The sequence below is a fragment of the Coptis chinensis genome, chromosome 1 (genome assembly GCF_015680905.1).
Source record: "Coptis chinensis isolate HL-2020 chromosome 1, ASM1568090v1, whole genome shotgun sequence".
Classification (NCBI taxonomy): domain Eukaryota; kingdom Viridiplantae; phylum Streptophyta; class Magnoliopsida; order Ranunculales; family Ranunculaceae; genus Coptis; species Coptis chinensis.
In genome coordinates this window covers 5,830,957-5,851,929 of record NC_141456.1, presented here as the reverse complement: position 1 = coordinate 5,851,929, position 20,973 = coordinate 5,830,957, and the positions used below count along the sequence as shown (strand labels likewise).

The 20,973-nt window shown below is 36.7% G+C and overlaps 2 protein-coding genes across 3 annotated transcripts; one reads left to right on the top strand and one right to left on the bottom strand.

Moving 5' to 3' along the window:
• The first annotated feature begins 3,991 nt into the window (after window positions 1-3,991).
• LOC147521631 (protein trichome birefringence-like 19) lies at window positions 3,992-8,227 on the top strand. Its single transcript, XM_086577828.1, is given in 3 exon segments — window positions 3,992-4,321; window positions 7,275-7,515; window positions 7,518-8,227. Coding segments are annotated over 3 exon segments (999 nt in total). The 5' UTR covers window positions 3,992-4,141; the 3' UTR covers window positions 8,096-8,227.
• LOC147521630 (hexanoyl-CoA synthase-like) lies at window positions 8,220-15,646 on the bottom strand. Of its 2 annotated transcripts, none has more exons than XM_086577751.1 (15): window positions 15,312-15,646; window positions 15,093-15,222; window positions 14,724-14,992; window positions 14,108-14,312; window positions 13,547-13,587; window positions 13,339-13,464; window positions 13,043-13,116; window positions 11,873-12,093; window positions 11,336-11,430; window positions 10,834-11,050; window positions 10,016-10,141; window positions 9,805-9,903; window positions 9,512-9,724; window positions 9,266-9,411; window positions 8,220-8,530 (listed from the first exon to the last, which is right to left on the bottom strand). In XM_086577751.1, the coding sequence occupies exons 1-14, from the start codon at window positions 15,566-15,568 to the stop codon at window positions 9,301-9,303; spliced, it is 2,184 nt and encodes a 727-aa protein (XP_086433877.1). In that variant the 5' UTR covers window positions 15,569-15,646; the 3' UTR covers window positions 8,220-8,530; window positions 9,266-9,300. The 2 variants fall into 2 exon arrangements, with proteins under 2 accessions (XP_086433877.1, XP_086433828.1); XM_086577702.1 differs by having other exon boundaries at window positions 9,270-9,411; window positions 15,312-15,641.
• Window positions 15,647-20,973: the final 5,327 nt, after the last annotated feature.

Sequence of the window (20,973 nt, the reverse complement as noted above, 5' to 3'; positions counted from 1 at the left end):
ATTGAAAAGAATAATACATGGGAGCTAACAGATCTTCCAAGCGGGCAAACACAAATTGGTGTTAAATGGGTCTACAAAACGAAACTGAATTCGGAAGGGAAAGTTGAGAAATATAAGGCTAGACTAGTGGCAAAGGGTTATAGTCAAAGACAAGGCGTTGACTATGAAGAAGTATTTGCTCCTGTTGCTCGTCATGATACCATCAGAATGATACTAGCACTGTCTGCACAAAACTCATGGCATGTTTTTCAGCTCGACGTAAAATCAGCGTTTCTAAACGGTGATCTGCAAGAGACGGTGTACATTGCTCAGCCACCTGGCTATATGAAAGAGGGTAATGAGAACAAGGTGTATCGGCTGAGAAAAGCTCTATACGGATTAAAACAGGCTCCCAGAGCCTGGTACAGTCGTATTGAGGCGTACTTCTTGAAGGAAGGGTTTGCAAAGTGTCCGTATGAAGCGACACTCTTTCTGAAATATGGGTCTGGCGATAAGATACTTATCGTGTGTTTATATGTGGATGATCTTATTTACACAGGAAATGACAAGATGATGATCAATGATTTCAAGCAGTCAATGATGGCAGAATTTGAGATGTCCGATCTAGGAAAAATGCACTACTTCCTCGGCATTGAAGTAGTACAATCTGAAGCGGGTATCTTCATATCCCAAAAGAAATATGTCAAAGAAATCTTGGAACGATTCAAGATGAAGGACTGTAATCCAGTACAGACGCCAATTGAAGTCGGGTTAAAGCTCACCAAAGAACCTACAGGGGAGAAAGTTGATGGTTTGATATACAAGCAAATTGTCGGAAGTCTCATGTACTTGACTGCTACAAGGCCAGATATTGTGCATGGTGTTAGTCTCATTAGTCGTTACATGGAGCACCCGAAGGCGATACATCTTAATGCTGCAAAAAGGATACTGCGATACTTAAAAGGTACACTTGAGTTTGGAATTTTATACAGGAAAGGGGAGCATTCAGATTTAGTTGGTTTCACGGACAGTGACTATGCAGGAGACTCAGATGACAGGAAGAGTACTTCGGGTTATGCATTTATGTTTGGATCGGCTGCCATCTCTTGGTCATCAAAAAAGCAACCGATTGTCACCCTGTCAACCACGGAGGCAGAATATATTGCTGCAGCGGCTTGCGCCTGTCAAGCAATTTGGTTACGAAATTTGCTTGGTGAAGTGTTTTTTTATCAAGGAACAAGCACTCGTATATTTTGTGACAACAGTTCAACAATCAAGCTATCCAAAAATCCAGTTTATCATGGGCGAAGCAAACACATTGATGTGCGATATCATTTCTTAAGAGACCTTGTCAAGGACGGTATAATTGATCTTCTACACTGCAAAAGCGAAGATCAAGTGACTGACATCTTTACGAAACCTCTCAAGTTTGAAGCATTTGAGAAACTTCGTGCATTGCTTGGTGTTTGTTCGTTTGAGGGAAAGAGCTGCGTGATCCGACAACAGTGCAGGGACTTCATAAACTGAAGTTAGCAACTTTCAGTTTAAGGGAGAGTGTTAAAGTTAACAAGTCTTCAGAAGAATAAGTCTAAGTTAGTTGGCTTAGTTGCCTAGATTAGTGGTCAATAAAATGGGTTAGTTGCCCTAGTTTGTGGTGAAGTCGTTAGTATCTGATGCCTATATAGTTGGCATAGTTAAGTTTATTTAGAAGTGTGGAAGTTAACAAAACTCTTAAGTGTTCAGCAATCTTTTTAGTTTTTCTTCACATTAACATCATAACATGCAATATACAATTTCCAAAATATGAATCATTTCTTAGATCATATTCACTTTTCTAGCGCATAAAATCAGAATTTCAACATTATTCATAAGTTCATAACCAACAGTTGAACAAATTTCAGAACCAATAGCGACTTACAAGAGTTCAAGACAAAAGAAAATGATGTCTAAAACACGAGAGAGGAAGGGCTTCTTGCTTGGAAAGAGATGTACTGAATGTGAGAGACTGGACCAGAATGCCCTTTAAGAAAACTTAAGTACGTTCTTGAAAGTGACGTTTTTCGGCTGGGTTGCAATTTTCATGGGCTTTGGGACTACGGGCACAGACGGCAATTCGTAAAAGAAACGTGGTTACATTACTTACATACCATCGATGGGGTGAGCTTATGCTTAATCAGGCCCGTATTTGGTTGGGCTTCAAACGTGGTTAGGTGTGGCGTGTGGGGTTGCTGGGTTCATGTAGAAACCACCTTGAGATGCAATTTTCATGTCGTAGGGAATATAGATAGATTATGAATTTATGATAAGAAGATAAAGGAGAACCATGCATTATCGTCGACTGGTCGTTGAAAAATCATGATCATTAGCTGCATAATCTAAAAATTATTCAGATTTTATGGGGAAATTGAATGAGATTCCAATTTCATTCTGATATTATTGATTGATTTCAACATAATAATGTTGATTAATACAGTATAACTACCAGCTGATGACATATACGTCCCAGAAAGAGAATATGAGATTGCATGTTATACCAACCTAATGACATAGGCGTGCATTTCATGAAAGAAAAAGAAATTAAAGAATGACATCGACATGCATTATACATGGTCTAGGCCAACTCGGATTTATTTATTATTATTATTTTTATCGAACCATGCATTATTCTTGAAAATCTATTTTTGTTTTCACGTACAAGTTACCCAATACTTGTAAAACTCTATTTACTCCACCCAGCTGTGAGAACTGATGGAGAAGACGTGAATGGCAAACAAAATTAATTAAAATCAAGACCAATGGTTAGGCCAACTAAATAAAGACCTCTAGTCAAAACCAGACTAGTTTGATTTAAGAAGTGAGTATAGAATTAAATTATTTCATGCAATAACATTCCATACTCTATTGCATTTAACAACACTGTACTAATCAATGGAGTCAATTTTCCCATAATTAGTATGCAAAACAGATATACATTTTGAAATCAATTGATTAATTGGACAGTAAACTAAGTAAAGCATGGAATGGTGCTAGCTAGTTCTAAAATATATAGGGTAAAGAGTTAACCAATATTAGCCCCCCTAGATGATCGAGGCAATTAGGATTTCTCTCTTTCTAAATGGGAAATTAGGGTCTCTCCCTAGATACACAAAAAAAAAAAGTCAAACTGGGTTGACCATATTTTTTTTGTGTGTACCCAAACCCAAATATATATGGGTGAGTTTATGATCCATATCCCCAAATTAGTTATGTTTTTATTCCATCAGAATATCAGATGCATGCTGATACTATATCTTTATTCTTAGTGACTTTAGGAAGTATGACTAATACCATAATTTTCATTATCGAAATGTTATCATATGAAGATCATACGGCGTGGACTTAAATAATTTTTGTGAACTTAATTTATAAAAAAATTTAAACAAACTTGAGCAGCGGCCAGTGGGTAAGAATGTATGATGCCTCATCAGTCAGACACAGCAGTGAAACACTGAACCATCCAGGAGTACAAGAGAAACATTTAAGCAAAATCTCCCACCTTGACCTGGCTTAGTGGCTTCAAGCCTTCAATAGGCGGTGTGCATTTTTTTTAAATCTACAATAATTAGATTTGGAATACCATGGTTCTGTTTGGCGTTGTTTAAAAAAGTAGGATATTATTGACATCGTGTCCTATTCAGAGCAAAACCTTATAAAATTCTATCTCCACCTTCTTGCATGATATCCCTGCGCACCTTTTGCATGAACTAACTAGCTAGTTCTTTCATTTATGCTAGCTAGTTCTTTTTCTTCTTTTCCCTCCATTCTTCCTCTTCAAATCACTCTACATGAAACTTCATCCCATTGATCTTCCACTAGGGAAGAAACAAAATCTACAGGGCACCTCCAAGATAACTTTTTGCTGTGGGAGTAGCTTTTTCTTTTTCTCACCGCTGTTCCTCTTTACTATCCTTTAATAAGTTATCCATTATTTCTGTTAAGTAATCTTTCTCGATCATCATCGCCATCATCGTTATCTTCTTCTTCTTCGAATGTTGTGGAAGATTCTAAAAATCATATAACAACTAAAAAGTGTGATATATTTACAGGAGAATGGGTGCCAAATCCAAGTGCACCATATTACACAAATAATACTTGTTGGGCTATCCATAATCACCAAAACTGCATGAAATATGGACGACCAGACACTGATTTCATGAAATGGAGATGGAAGCCAGATGATTGTGAGTTACCCATCTTCAATCCATCTCAATTCTTGGAACTAGTTCGAGGAAAGTCCTTAGCTTTTGTAGGAGACTCGGTCGGAAGAAACCAGATGCAGTCCTTGATATGCCTACTGTCCAGAGTAAGCTTTAATTTCATCCCTATCCCTAATATACTATATATATGTTCATGCTTTCATTATGTAAATTTTCGGTGTCTATCATGTTCAGACTTCAGAGTTATAAAAGTATAAAACTGAAGTATTGCGATTTGATCGCTTGATTATTCATTATGGTTGACAATTGATTTTTTTTTAAAAGATAGCATGAAAAGGTGGCAATTCAAAGTTGGTTGCCAATAGCTATTACCTCGTTACAAAGACTAGGCATTTAATTAGACAAATAACTACGGAAGTAACCTACAAGCCTAGCTAGTAGCTACCAGTCTACCACAGAACTTAAAACAACGTCCAGTTGCATGACATCTTAGAGTACGTTTGACAACCTAGAGAATTCCCATTTTAACTGAAATTGGTGGGTTTTCTTATTCTCATGTGTGTTTGTTTGCAAATAACTTGGATTCTAACTTTGGTGGGAATTTAATTCTCACTCTAAAACCATGTTAATTGGGATTCTAGTTAATTTATTAAATATAGTTAACAAAGAAGTGCATCTTTAGAAAAAGGGGTTTGTAATATAGTGGTCCTAAAATATGGAAGAATTTTAAAGAACTCTTATTTAATTGAATGACACATGTACATGTTTTTGAATGGTCTAAGAATTTTTTTATGGACAACCAAACAACCCTATTTCTCACATTATCATTGAGAATTTAATTATATGAGAATTCTCAAGTGTCTTAGTTATATATTGTCCTCGCAACCTTTGATAATTTATTAATGAAAAGGGTAGGGGACCTCTATATCAAGAAGACAACCTCTAGTCCCTATCTTTTGTGACCACTCCTCCTTTTCTCTTTTGCTGTAATTATGCTCGCGGTGGTGTTGTATGAAGCCTCACAAATGACTCAAATCTTATTGCATTGTGGATATATACTCAACATTGAAATTTTACATGTCTGATCTTAGTTTAGATTAAAATTTTCCATGTACCTCTTTTTGTCCATAATAAGAAAAGATAAAAAGAATGAGCACTACTTCGGTGCGCGAGATGTATCGTGCGCAAGAACTGAGGGCCGTGGATCACTACTTCTTGATACAATACACACGCACCCCCTTTGTGATGAGTGGCCGAGATGTGAGGGCGTAGCCTACATCTCGTGCACAGTAGATTTAGCCAAAAAGAATAAGTGTGGGGTTGTTAAATTTTGCACAAAATTCCCCATTTGTACAACTCCATGCATGGTTACTTGAGACACCAAACTTTATAAATTTGGTTTATCTTCCCAACTTCAATATTAGTCGATGGACTTAAAGCTTTTGTTGAATAGGAAAGGGATGGTGGTTTTTACTTGAAAAGTGGAAGAGAGGAGGAGAGAGAAGGACAGAGATAGACATTTTTATTTTATTCCCATTTAATTTTGATTTTTCTTTGTTTGATTTAGTTTTCTATCTTTTTTTTCACGTTGGATCCCAGCATCCAATAAGAATTGACTTGGTAAAGAATTTTGTTACCCGGCCATGTGTGGTAGTCTTCCCTCTCTATCAACCTCGCTTATTTCTACACTAATGAGGAACCCACTCTCTCCTATCGAGTAGGCAAATTGAAATCTCTCTATTTGTTCAATTTATAATTACTTTCCTCACAAAAATTAGAAACCCCTTTTCTTTATTAATAATTTAGAAGAATCCCTCTAATGGAACTTAAATTATATAATTATTTTCCATTTTTCTCTCTGAATTTAGAACAAGTCTTCTTTTATTAACAATTTATAAAAAAAACTCTCTAATGTCACTTAAATAACATAATTATCTCTTATATTAAATTAGATGTGCCTCCCTATGTAATTACAATTAGAATCCAAAAAAACCATTTTAATTATCGATCTCGAATGACGAGTTTTAAGACTTCAGGAAAAAAAAATCTCAATGCCTAACACAGTTTGCATATTTGTCTATCAAATAATAATAATAATAATTATTGATATGACCAATATTTCACGGGCATGCAACAGTGAGATCATTATACCACGTGTCAATCAGTTAGTGGCAGTCGCAAGGCAAAATATACTTGATAGTTGGTACTCAGTCTCCATCAGTAAGAAAGTCGGCGACATCAAATGATCGAAAGAAGGCATTATTGAAAAATAACCCTGATATTCGCCATGGTAAGAATTCACTTCTACCATCGTTTCTGGGTTCTTTACTATATTGCATATGATAGTGCGAGAAAATGACTAGATTAGAACAAGAAGTTGACTGATTAAATGTGGAAAAGATTTCGGTCCTCGGCGCTTAGGACCAAAATCCGTCCTAAACGACTTCAGATCACACATTTGGTTTTTTTAATTTATTTTTTTAAAATTTGATGAGGACTTTTTTTTTAAAGTTGCTGGTGGACGGACTTCAGTCCTAAGCACGGAGAGGACCGAAGCTTTTCTCGATCATATATTCATTATATTGTGCCAGCGTAGTTTTTGTCCAATTGCAATCACTAAACAGGATAACTACTGACGTACTGGCAGCTTATATTCTTAATCTAAATGGTATTTTGGTCGCGCGAATAACATAGACGACACAAGCGTATTGGGTACCTAGTACCTACAGCGAAGAAATCAACCAACCATTAAATCTAATAATAATTGGAGCAGTTGACTAAAGTGCTAAACTCAACCATTAAATCTAATTGTTACGTACCTAAACGAAAATTACTGAGTGCATGGAGTATGTTACCCGCTGTCGATAATGTACTTTAAGATATCTAGGTAAGTGGGATTTTTAAGTGAAGTCTGGTGACCTTGGGTTACTTGATATGAAATTAGTCTCAGGCAGGAATGACATTAAGTGGTTGAAGTTATGCTATTTACTTATTTCATTATTTGAAACTACGTGATCTCCATCTCCAAAACGAACTTAAGAAGCCGAATTTGTATATTAGTAATACATCATAAGCAACCTCGTTTTTTCATTTTTTCAGGTGGAGTATCCAGTAGATGTTTCAACCTCAACAGATGAGCTATCCAGACGATGGGAATACATCAATTACAACTTCACCATTGAAAACATTTGGTCACCATACCTAGTAAAAGCGAGGGAAGCTGATCCAAATGGTCCAGCAGGAACAGGTTTATTCAATCTCTACTTAGATGAATTCGACGAGGCCTGGACAACCAAGATCGATGAATTCGACTATGTGATCATAAATGGTGGGCATTGGTTTTTCGCCCATCTATGTTTTTCGAAAATAATCAACTTGTCGGATGTCACTATTGTCTCGACAAAAACGTCACAGACCTCGGCGTGTACTATAGTTACAGAAAAGCCTTTCGAACAGCTTTCAGAGCCATTAATAGTTTAAAGAACTTCAAAGGTATAACTTTTCTAAGAACATTTGCGCCTTCACACTTTGAAAATGGATTATGGAACGAGGGAGGGAACTGCGTTAGGAGGAGACCATTCCTGAGCACTGAAACTCATTTAGATGGTCAAGACCTAGAGCTGTACATGACCCAACTGGAGGAATTTAAAGGTGCAGAGCGGGAAGGAGTACAAACAGGAAAACAGTTTAGATTGCTTGATACAACTGAAGCTACGTTAATGAGACCAGATGGGCATCCAAGCAAATATGGGCACTGGCCAGAAGAGAATGCGACCTTGTATAATGACTGTGTGCATTGGTGCTTGCCAGGACCAATTGATACATGGAATGATTTCTTGCTTGAGATGTTAACGATGGAAAAAATGGGATCATTTGACTGGAGGCTCCATTTAAGTGACAGAAAGATGAAATTCAAGTAACGGTTTTGCATATTAATATTTCTTTGCAGTTTAATTAGTTTTCTATAATTTTTATTAGGAGTTTGGTCAATTTATCTTTGTAGACAAACAATATGAAAATAAAAATTACATAATGTAGATATCATTTGTGGAGCGAATTTGTGAACCCTACTTATTCTCATCCAAATTGTCGGCAACTTGACAATCTCTATCAAGAGCTTTCAAATTTAGCTAAAACCATTAAATGAAAATTTAAAGGCTGAACTTAAAGATGCTATCAAAAGCTTTCATGTCAGTCACAAGCTCCAGCAAAGGATCAGCTTTGAGCTTTTTACCAAAAATGTTTCCAACACATACAGACAGAAAAATGAAGGTTGGTGATTTCCTTGCGAGCACATTTACAGGAATAAAGCAATTAAGGCTGAGTCCATGGTCTTGGACTCTGTATCTGCAAAACTGAAAAAAAAAAAACAGTGTTTTAAGGATAAGGAGTACGAAATTGGATCCAATGGTTTGGAACAGACACTTTAAACACTTGGACAAGTCAAACACTTTAAAGTTTAAACAAATTGGTTTTGTTCATTTTGCGCCAATTCAACTTGCGGCAGAACGCACTCTCTATTCCTCAATATTACTCTCTATATATAGAGTAAAATATAGATAGGAAGTAAAATCCGCCTGTTACCACATAGCAAATTTGGTATGGCCAAGACAAATACAAATAGAGGCAAATATGGCCAAAACCACATAGCAGATTTGGTATGGCCAACAAGATAAGGGTTACCTCTGGCGGACTATGAAGGTACCTCATTTGAGGTGTACCTTTAGGCACCCCTTGCAGCAGGGTTAAAGTTCCCCATATTTCAGCAAAGCATTAATCCGTGAAAAAGGACCAACATATATTCCATAGCAGATAAAGTATGGAATCATAGTTCCTTCAAGTGATAAGTACAGAATGATACATTAGTTCCTTCTGTAGGGAAGGGTTTTTAGTTTTCTCTGCAACCTTTTTTCCTCCATCTAATGATAATACTCTTAGGGAGGACTGTAAGCTTCGTGTGTGGTTTTAATGGTCTACACCTAGGGGTCTGCCTTAATTCCAACTAAGTTAAAAGAAAGAAAATAAGAAAGGGTAGAGGATGATGCATTATGTTTTGATGATGAAGTGTACAAGATATGGGGATTTCTTACTCACAACGAGTATGATCGTAATGTTGAAACTTGTATCATAATTTAGCATCTTGGTTAACTTGGGTCAATTGTTGTCGCAAAACCCTTCTCATGACCTTATTTGAGGCTGTTCTTGGGAGAGAAGAAACGGGTAAAACATTAGAAACCTGCATAAAAACAGAACCAGGACTGCTAGTGTAAGTATAGTTAGGTGTCAAAAACTTTATGTGCTGACGAGGTTCCTCCTAGAGGGGAAAAGAAATATACCTTGAACAAAGGATTCAACTTTTTCTGAAGCAAGGAATTGAAGCTCCCCTTCAACTTATCCAAGTCCGGTACTAGGTTTTTCGAATCCTTAAAAACCACAACAATAACCAGTTGTTCAGGTCCTCCACCCAAAGGTGGTACACCAATTGCAGCTGTTTCAAGGATAGTGTTTTCGGCCCCGTTGCAAACCCGCTCAATCTCAATGGAACTTATCTGCATGAGAAGTTCAGATTAGTTTCAACGATATTATCCGAGATGTTCTAGCACAAAAGTCTCCAACAAAAAATCACAACCTTGATACCCCCAAGATTCATTGTATCATCTGCGCGGCCATGTGCACGATAGTAACCGCCAGAAGTACGCTCAAATTCATCTCCATGTCTTCGGAGAACCTACATTAGAGAAAATAAATCCAACTCTAAAGCTTATAGATGCACTTTAGGCATACAAAAGAACTCCCAAGTAAAATTATAATCTATAAATGAAAAGAGAAAATCCAGTTACCTTCCTTTCCCATATCGGCATTCCTCTGAAGTAGACATCATAGTGATCAGCATTCAGTAATGTATTTGAAGCTCCAAACATCGTCGGACCTAGGGCTAGTTCACCGATTCCCGGTGTATTCTGCGGCTGTGGATGATAAACAAGCCATAATTACATTGAAAGGTTACTGAAAACCACTTATTCTTATCTACAATAGACTGTTGACCCAATATAGTTTTTGTAGTAAACTGGAATTATAGTAACATACTTCCATAACAGTTTATTCTTTTGACGCAAAGAAAAAAGAACCAAATCAATGTATTATTCCAAATAATTTTTTCCAAATACCATAAAAAGTTTCCACCCAGATGTGTCAAGGAGATAGAGCCAACATTTCAGGTTTAAGAAATAATGCTTTCTGTTATACACCAAAAAACTCAACTAAGAGGCTAGGTTCCAACGAAAAACCATAAATATCGTCATTGCAAACTAAACCAGTTCAATACAACAGACACAAAAGGATAAGCAGGAGAATAACGACTGAAAGCCAAAACATAAAAACACTTACATACATCAAGGGTCAGAAAAGCAATTTTTTCAAGTACAAAGATATTAATGACTATAGGAAAAGTGCATATGGTATAATAATTTGTAGAACTATTTGGTATGCATATTGTCCAGGAACAGTACTTGATTATTTAACTGTAAGTTCAAAAGGTCTAATCAAATAAAAACTCAGTAAGATCAACCCAACACATAGTAGGCGTGTAGGGAAGTAGCAGTACAGACACACTCTGGACAATAAGCTAAGAACATCTGAAGTATGCTTAGTTACTTACAATAGGATTTCCATCACTGTCAAGGATGAACAAGGTACAGCCCATGGTAGGTGTACTGAATGCAGATAATGATTGAGCTTGCAAGAACGACCCAGAAACAAATCCACCACCAATCTCAGTACCACCACAATACTCAATGATTGGATTGTAGCGAGCTCTCCCCATTAGCCATAGGTATTCATCAACATTAGATGCCTCCCCAGAGGAGGCAAAGCATCTAGGAAATTACAATCAAGTGGAAAAAGCTTGATTAACATCAGTTTCTAGAGACGTTTTTATTCTGTCATATATTCTGCTCAAAACATACTCACAAAGTCACAAGGGCACTAATCATATATTCGTTTACAATTACGAGTATTTGTGAATATACATGCCCATCGTAGAGTTAGAAGACAGGATCCTATTAAGGAATTACTATTCATGATACATGCATGCCTATAAGTACATTAACTCACGTGTACCAGGTAAAAAAATAGAAACCTTTACATAGAACTTGACTAACCGGATTGCAGACCAATTGTAGCCACATGTGCTATTTGTACTTTTCCATGCCCGAACAATGCTTGGAACCACACCAAGCATCGTCACTTTAGCATCCTGTGGAAGTTGCAGGAAACGTTGAAAGAATGAGACCATGCAAGAGATAAAACAGCCACAACAAAAGACATTGTGCAATGATCAATGTTAGAATTTAAATTATTAGCCAGTAAAATGAAAATGTGAATGAGACATGCTAGCTCAGGTTTGAAGAGTGATGAACATGACAATGACAAGAAGTGCATGTGATTGATAATAAATGTGGGTAAATAATAATCAATTATATTATTATATAAAGAACTATAATCAATTATATTATTATATAAAGAACTATAATGAGAAAAGTACTATTAAAGGATAATGAGAGAAGCCAGTCTAGCATCATCAGACTTAGGCCTCACAGTAGACATTACAACATCCAGTTACAAGGTCGTTGAGACATACAAAGTTACAAACTTCTACATCTATGTTTAAAATAGAAAGCAATCATAAAATTCCATACCCGTACAAACTTCGCAAATCCAGAATCAAGGGGGGATCCATTATACAACGCCATGGAAGCCCCATTTAACAGAGATGCATAAACTAGCCAAGGGCCCATCATCCAGCCAAGATTAGTAGGCCAAGCAACAACGTCACCTTTACGAATATCCATGTGGCACCATGCATCAGCAGCAGCTCTAAGAGGAGTGGCATGCGTCCAAGGAATTGCTTTTGGTTCCCCTAGACACCAAGAACAATAACATACTAGTTATTGTGTTTGCTGCAGAAAATCGTTATCTACCTGATGCTACTAAATCCATCATACAGACTCTACTTGGCTCATCGGAAAAATTTGCAGGTAAAAAAAATTAAAGTCTAATGTGTATCCCTGTTTTAAGAGGTCTTTTCTATCTTAGCAATGGCCCACAACAAAAAACAGCACCATGAAGAAAAAACATAACAATATCTGAACCTATTTGAGAATTCCACTGCTCTATTTATCATTTCGGTTCTATACTACTTCTGTTGCCGATTTTTTTTATTAGTTTTTTAATGTTTTAGTGAATGAAGAAATAAAAGTATCTTCAGAAATTTATCGGAGAACCAAAGAGGGGCGTTGTCAAAGTTTTTGACAAGCATGTCGAATGACGGAAACTTAAATATATGATTAAAAGACACTTATCTACACCAAAAAAATAAAATAAAAAAATACTTCACAACAATCACAGTTGTGTATCATTCATTCAACAAATCAAAGTTGGTAAGTATCCATCTTGCATTGACTAAGTACCAACTCTTTCAAAATTTTGGCCACATGCTTCTCATCCATGCTTTATGAGTAGTGAGAATATCAATTCTGCATATACATCATGCATGCAACGTGTACTGCTGCCTCTTCGGTTTGTTTAAGTTTGTGTTTTTTCAATCTTAAATGTTTCTAAAGCACCATGGTATTCACATTTCAGAACCACTTGGTCTCTGTCCAGCTTGAACTTACTTTACCTCTTGGGCTCTTCCATAATCAATATATGCCTATTTTATCACAATCTGCTTTAGACTATGGAGTGACACTACTTATTTACTAAGTACTATGCTAATATACTTGAGAACAGAACGGATGCTCATATATCGTGCACTGAGATACCACCTACTGTTGGAGAGATCAAAGGTGAATGCTTGCATAACTAACCTGTAGTTCCAGATGAAAAAAGGATATTGGTAAATTCATCTACAGGCTGTTCCACTGCAGTAAAAAAATCACTTCTGCAATATCAACACGAAAAAGAACAATTAAATCCACTCCAAGTTTATGAAGCGGTAGTGCGGTACTAGCTTATTGCTGGGATAAATAGTGAAAACTTGAAAGTATGGCATAATGTTAAGTGTCATTTGACTCATTTCTAATAACTAACTGAAAACAAGTGAAAATGGAACGAGCTATAGCTAGGAAACAAGGAAAGTTAGTATACACAACAGAGAGCATACTTGCGATGCTCGACTCTTTCAAGGAAAGTGGGCCACGATATATCACAGTCCCGCAGTTTCGTAGAGAAGCTAGAACTTCCAGCAGGAACAACAATTGCTAAGGGAGATCCAGCATCAACTACTCTACTGAAAACGTAAGGAAATTTTATGAGAACTTTGTCCACATGTACAAGGTGTCAAATTAGAATATTTGAAGGCGATACATCACCTATATAAGGGCAGTCTTTTGTTGCCACGAAGAACAAAATCCTGAAAGGAAAAGGTAACTAAATGAAAGATTCTTACGACACATAAATCTGCTAATAAATTCATATTTCCATAAGATAAAGAAAGCTATTGCATTGAATAATAGTAGCCTTTTGTTGCCACGAAAAACAAAAGCATGAAAGAATAAGAATAAATCATATTGCACCCAGTCATGATAAAGAAAGCATATTGCATCGAATTTGGAGATAATATTTGTTTGCATGCCATGAACCATGGATACCAAGTGGGGTAGATAAAAAACCTTTGACAAATGTCATGAACCATGTATATGGACATCAACATATCCTCATTGATTCATAATCTCAGCAGGTAGAAAACAAAGCCTTTTAATTAGAAGGCTAGAAGCTTCTAGGTAAAGTCTAACCTATCAACTGCATGATGCCCGTTAATATGCGAAAGCAAACACACAGAAACCCACCAAATACTTCTAACTTATTGCATACTAGCCATTGAGAAATTAAAATTATCATGTTCTAGTGAAAATGTAACAAACAAAGCCTACCTGGGTGAATATTGCTTTTGCTTTTGATATCCTAAGCCTCATTGATATTTCACTAGAGACAAAACTATCAGCAATGGATACAACAACATAACCCGCCAAAATAATTGCAAGATAGATAATGACAGCAGTGACATTCATTGGCATATCTATTGCAATTGAAGATCCTTTATCCAGGCCCAATGTTTGAAGTGCATATGAAACTAACCTGCACATGTAATGCCAATAAAATTCAAAGTAGAATAACCAGTCAAAGACCACAAGAATGCATGTTATAAGAGAACATTAGCTGATCAATAAAAACGCAAACTTATTGAAACAATCGAAAAGTGTATTATATAAGTAAAAATTTGAAATCAATAGTTCAAGGACAGACAATCCGGATATGCATGCAAGTGTATTATGGTTCCAATAATGCACAAAATCATATTCACTATTCAGTATACCAAAGCATAATGAAGTGTCTCAAAGAGCATACACAATAACGTATTCCTAAAATATATTTCATTGAGAAACAATTAAACGCACAATCCTTTAATCTAAGCAGTTTGCCACTGCATTGTACTCAAGCTCTAATATATTGATAATTGAAATAAAAATGAAATGTTACATGACATACCAAACCTCCTCGCGCAATTCCTTAAGCGTCACATTGTTCACAGGCAAATCAGCAACCCCTTCATCACGCCACTTAATAACTATATCATCCAAGCTCCTCTTAGAATTCAAACTCAAACAATTTCCAGCAGAGTTCAGTACTGCTCCTGGCAACCATTGCCCTCCGGGGCAAGACAAATGGCCTTCCTCAGACGAACGTTCACGGAATATACACGAAGGAGGTACTGAAAACGATATGTTCATTTCATCCAGCACTGTTTTCCAAAATTCCTAATAAAGAAAACAAGGAGAACATAAACTTGTGCAATGACATATTCACAACTCATATCTAGAAAAGACTTAATAATAATAATAATAATAATAACAATACCTCTGGGTTAGAGACAGAAAACTTGTGGAAATCAGAAAAGCTAGAGATAGGATCAGTGTATGTAGAGCCAAGGAAATTTTTTCCATGCTTGTTTAATATCTGCCCAACATTTGTTAAAACAGCTTCCTCACTGTGGTTTTCAGTACGTGTAGCATATAATTAGAACAATATTATTATAATGAATAAGAGAAAATATATGGGGACAATGATAGTACTTACTGGTCAGGAAACCAAGCAGGAGGATCAAATGGATAATCTTTGTAACAACCGTAGTACATGATTTGATGGAAAGAGAATGGGAGGTTTGGGCTTAAAATGTGTTTGGAGATGTTTTTCCATGTTTCGGGTGCGCTGGTTTTATGAGTTTGAAGAATTTGAGTTAGTTGTTTGTGAAGGTTTTGTGAGAGTTGAGGTGGTATGCCCAGTTCTGTTATGTCGGTTATTGTTACTTGATCAAGTGACTTGTAAGTTGCCATTGGTTTTTTTCTTCTTCTTCTTCTTCTTCTTGTCAGCTATAACCGTTGAGATAGGTAGATCAGTCAGCATTTCAAGGCAAAGGCCCAAAAATCAATATTTATCCATATAAAACTGTCTAAATTCCGACATATTTTGCTGATATATCGTAAATATCGATTTTTGTGTAGGCATCTATTCGTTTTCCTGATTTCGCGCTTCGTGCTCTGATACGGTTACTTCTTTCGTTTCCGTTAGAGCATTTGCAATGTAGGGAAATAAGGGGGTTTGTGAAAACTTTCACCTAGTTGGGTCCAAAAGCGTTGTGCAATGCAGGGTGATAAACTCGGTGACTATTTTCCCCAGTTCAAAACAAGGTGAAACCTTCCACCGAGTTTTTCACTGACTTGTTAACTTCGGACCAGATGTTGGATTCCGTCTGGATTACAAAACTCACCAGACGGAATCCAACATCCCGTCCGGAGTCCTAATGGCTAGTTTACCAACGGTCAAAAAGTCAGAACGATGAAAAACGGTCAAAATAAAAAACTTTAGTATATATACAACATTTGTTTCATTTCAACTCACACTTCTAACAATCATATATCATATTTCTTATTCTTTAAAATCAGTTCTTAAAAAAAACAAATATCAAATGGCATCAACTCAAGCATCTCAAGCAAGTGGTAGCACTCAAGCAAAGCGAGAACTCACTTTAGCATGTCCGATGATCAAGCTCTATGTCTTGCTTGGATAAAAATTAGTGAAGACTCCATTGTTGGTGCTTTCCAAAATGCAAAAGCATTTTGGAATCGTGTAACAAACGAGTTCAATCAAGCACGTGGGTCGGATAGGTCTCCCGATTCAATTAGCGGTAGGTGGAAATATATTTCAAAAATGATGAACAAGTTTGTTCCAATTGTGAATTTATTGATTATCTTAGTCTTAGTCTAATTATTTCCGTTTTAGTCTAATTATCTTAGTGTATTTATTATTTCCATTTTTGTCTTAGTCTAATTATTATCTTAGTCTAATTATTATTTTAGTTTAATTATCTTAGTCCCAGTGATTATTTTAGTCTAATTAACACCATTTTATTTTTTAGCTGTCCGAGGCAAGGATGACGTACCAACTACAAGAAAAATCGGCTTTTTCACTTGATCATTGTTACGTTATACTCAAGGATAATTCAAAGTGGAGTAACGTTTTTGAGGCAAGGTCAAGCCGCCCCACAAAATGGAAAAGGTCGCAAAAATGATGGTGAAGATTCAACTTCTAATTCACCAAGTGATGGTGGAGTTGAATTGGAGGGTTCTCAAGAAATAGAGCGTCCAAAAGAAATGGAGCGTCCTCTTGGATCGAAGAAAGCCAAGTCCAAAAGGAACCAAGAAAAATCAGTTGGTATGTTGGAGGGTTACTTTACACGTTTAGAGGATACATTTCCACAGGATGCAAATGAAACACAAAAATGCTTAGAACTTAGGGAAATGGAACTTGCATATGGTCAAAGAACTGTGATGGCAAGAGAAGAAAAAAATCGGATTCAAGCATAAAAAAATCAGGTTCAATTGGAAAAAAATCGGCTTCAAAAGATGCAATATGAAGCTAAGGTTTTAGCGACCGATACAAGTGTCTTCCATCCCGATACCGCTTTTATAATCGAGCAACAACAAGCTGAAATACGTGCTGAATGGGCAAGGGCTAGAGGTGGTTCTAGTTCTAACTAAGCTTATGTAATATCTTGTATTTTATTTTAATTAAAGCACTATGTATTTTAATTAATGCACTATGTATTTTAATTTCGCTGTCTTTTTAATTAATGCACTATGTATTTTAATTTCATTGTATTTTTAATTAATGAACTATGTATTTTTATCTAACTGTTTTTTTTTAATTAATGCACTATGTATGTTCTGTCCAATATAATTATTTTCATAGAAATACAATTACCAATAAAATTAAAATACATTGTAATATGGTTCATTAAAACACAACTTATTAAACACATAAGATCGAACTTATAGGAATTACATAGGAAATACATAGGAAATACACTTTCATTTCCATTTTAATTTTCGCCTCCTTCTCCCTCATCTGGATCCGACCAATTTGGATCATAAATTGGTACCGAATCTGCTGTTTCTTCAATGCCAGTCCAATTAAAAACATGTTCAACTAAGTCCTTTTGAAGATTAGTATGTGTAACTTCATTTCTGATCTTATTTCTTGCTTCAATCACCTGATAGACAAAATGAAAACCATCATCTTCCTGAAATAGCGTAGGTATTGTTTCTTTCCTATGACCTTTCCAATTGCAAACTCCACTTTCACGTTCATTCTCAACAATCATATTATGCATTATAATGCATGCCTTCATTATGTCTCCAAGAACAACAACACTATGACAACGCGCAGAAGCCTTAACAATATGCCATCGTGCCTGCAAAACTCCAAACGTCCTTTCAACATCCTTTCTTGCAGCTTCTTGACGTTGAGTAAAGATCTTTTCATGCTTATTTCTTGGATAACGAATGACTTAAACAAATGTGCCCCATTTTGGGTAAATACCATCAGCAAGATAATATCACATATTATAGTCATTACCATTCACATTAAATGAGCAGGAGCCACACCTTGCTCTAATGATTCAAAAACATGAGAACGATGAAACACGTTAATGTCATTATCTAACCCTGGTAGGCGAAGAAGCAATGCCGGATCCAACAATGTTTGTCTCCAAACGGCTTCAAGTATCAAAGTTGGTTCCTTCTTGTACCCTACATGTGTTCCAAACCTATCCACTTGACAATTCTTCCACACCCAAGACATACAACATTGATCTAAGCATTCCGGAAAACCCTTGCCACATTTTCAGCTAATATCCTAGCGATTAATGCCGCTCGGTTAATTAGTCGCTCTCAAGTACTCTTCCTCAAACGCCGCGGATAATTGCCTTGCACCAACGCCATAGATACATTTGCTGTGGAATCTCCAATTTGTAAATACTCATCCGTTAAATCAGAAGAACAACCAGTTGCTAATTGTGCAACTACAGCTAGTCCCTTATGTAACCCAGAAATTGCTTGCCAACCCAATCCATCCACCTTGTCTATAAAGTAATCGTCGAATGATGCAACAGTATGCAACATATACATAAAAAGCTCTCTTGTCATCCTGTACCTTTGTCTAAACTTATGAGGAGGCCACCTACAAGGTGTTGTGAAGTAATCCCTCATTATCTTTTGTTTACTAAAATCACCACCATCTCTAAACGTGTACTCTCTGCCCTTCACAGATCCACCGCGTTTGTCCAGATCCACATCTTCAATTCAATGGCTGCTTGAGTCATTAATGCCCCAAAGAAGGATAATAACTGCAACCTCCTCCTCCTCTTTCACCTCATCATATCATTATGCTCATTTCTTACTCTTTCCATGTAGTCATCTTCTTAGAAAGTACCGTAAGATCTAATCCCGGTGAAACCGTAAGATCTAACTATTACTACTAGATCCTCCCCATAACCTTTGGTTATATGCAATTCTTTCTTCTCTAGACATTTTTCCTATTTTTAGCTTGGTTGTGGGGAAGAAGATGGTTGTCTATTTGTTTGATCTAAAAGAAAGAAGAGTAAAACGAAATATGAAAGGTAAGGTCACATGTGATACTTCGATTTTGGTCCACTTACCAATTGACAACACATTTTATCAGATTTTTGTTCACTCTCCAAGTGACAACACATTGTATCCAAATGTCTATCCAAATGTACCCTCAATAATTCCAATGGGCCACCATCCCCATCCATAATTCCAATGTTTGGAATAGTAAAGATCTGCGATGAGAAGGACTTAAAAACCAGACGGGATCTTACATTCCGTCTCGGTCTAAAAAAACCAGACGGGATGTTACATTCCGTCTCGGTGTCCCCATACACTATTCCCCGAACTTAACCGTCCGAACCAAACCACCTCAAAAAAATGAGTGATATTCCATCAAAATTTTCTCGTTTCAATAAAGACAGAAATGAGTGAAACGAATGTGAAATTTTTGGAAACATACTTAACTTATAAATTTTAATTTTTTTTTTTCAGAACCTCATTTGTTTTATTGACATATTCATATCCAAAACCTGCTAATATACTTTGAAAATAATAAATAAGACAAACAACAATCATGAACAACACCTAAGTCTAACACAGAAACTCGGTAAAAAAACTAACTTATAATTTCTAAAAAAAATTGGAAAAAATTGGACATAACCTCCTTTGTTTAATGACATATTCATATCCAAAACTCATCAAAGAAAAACCTGCTAATAAAAAATTCATTACAAACAATAATCCCAAACGCCATAAGACAAGTAATGGCATACGGTTATTACAAACTACAAAAAATATCTATCGAGACCTCCTCCCCTACGAGAAGGCTCGATCAAAGAGCTCTCCCCCGCCGCCGTTGTCCTCCTCGGTTGAGGTTGAGCTTGAGGTACTCCACTTCCAAGATTCTCCAACTCTTGCACACGCCTTTGAAGCCGCAAAGTTCGATTTAAGCTTTCTTGTAAGTACTCAAAACTGCGACGAGAGGACTTCATGAAGGACTCACGCATGGCATAACTGAGAGAGTTGTAGTTAAGGAGCTCCGACCTTACTTCATCCTGCTTAACAAAACAAATGCACGTTAGGGGTTATAGTGAATAATAATAATAACAAATCATGAATAAATTCAAATCATACTAACCTCGGCTAACTGCTCAAATTGTACTGACAAATCTGCTACCACTGCGGCATCTACTGGTGGAATAGGTATTCTCATATCTTGCCCCTGAGAAGTAATCATGCTCCAGTGCCAAATGTCATAATCATCAAATATATGAGGAGTTCTTTGTGGCATCTGAATATCATGAAACACCCTGGGCTGTGACTGTGGCAACTCCATTCCTCCTGGGAAATGAATGTCAGGCCTCAATGCTCCAGAAGTAACCCTTTCAAAATTGGTGCCCCGGTATAACGCACCTAGCAAGAGACCTCGACCAACCCTCTTCCAATATAAGTCATAGTCGCCCGTAAAAATGAAAGCTGATGCGTTTGGCCACTCATTTGGGTTTGCTCTATAGTGTGAAAGAACAGCAGGAAGAATATCGAGGTCATCATATCTATAGGTGGTGGGTAAGGTATAACAATCTCTCCGGATACTTGCCGCCAACATCCCCTCCCCAAGGTACCATGCACGTTGGCCGACCCTATAAGTATCATTCGCGCGAAAAGAAATCTTGCTCTATGACACATATATGATAGTCTACGGTACTCAGTGTTCTCTGGAACATCTGGAATATCCGCATAAGGGGTCTGAAAGATGAAGGACTCGGCCCAGGGTTGCTACTCAATTCGGGTAGCTCCTAAAAGCTCAATCTGCTGACGAGTGTTATGAATAT

Excerpts from the sequence above, each read along its gene's own strand:
- LOC147521630 (XM_086577751.1), bottom strand. The coding sequence starts at position 15,568 with ATGGCAACTTACAAGTCACTTGATCAAGTAACAATAACCGACATAACA. Across the intron at positions 14,313-14,723 it reads GAATTGCGCGAGGAGGTTTG|GTTAGTTTCATATGCACTTC; the intron begins GTATGTCATGTA and ends TTACATGTGCAG. Across the intron at positions 13,588-14,107 it reads CAAAAGCAATATTCACCCAG|GATTTTGTTCTTCGTGGCAA; the intron begins GTAGGCTTTGTT and ends TTTTCCTTTCAG.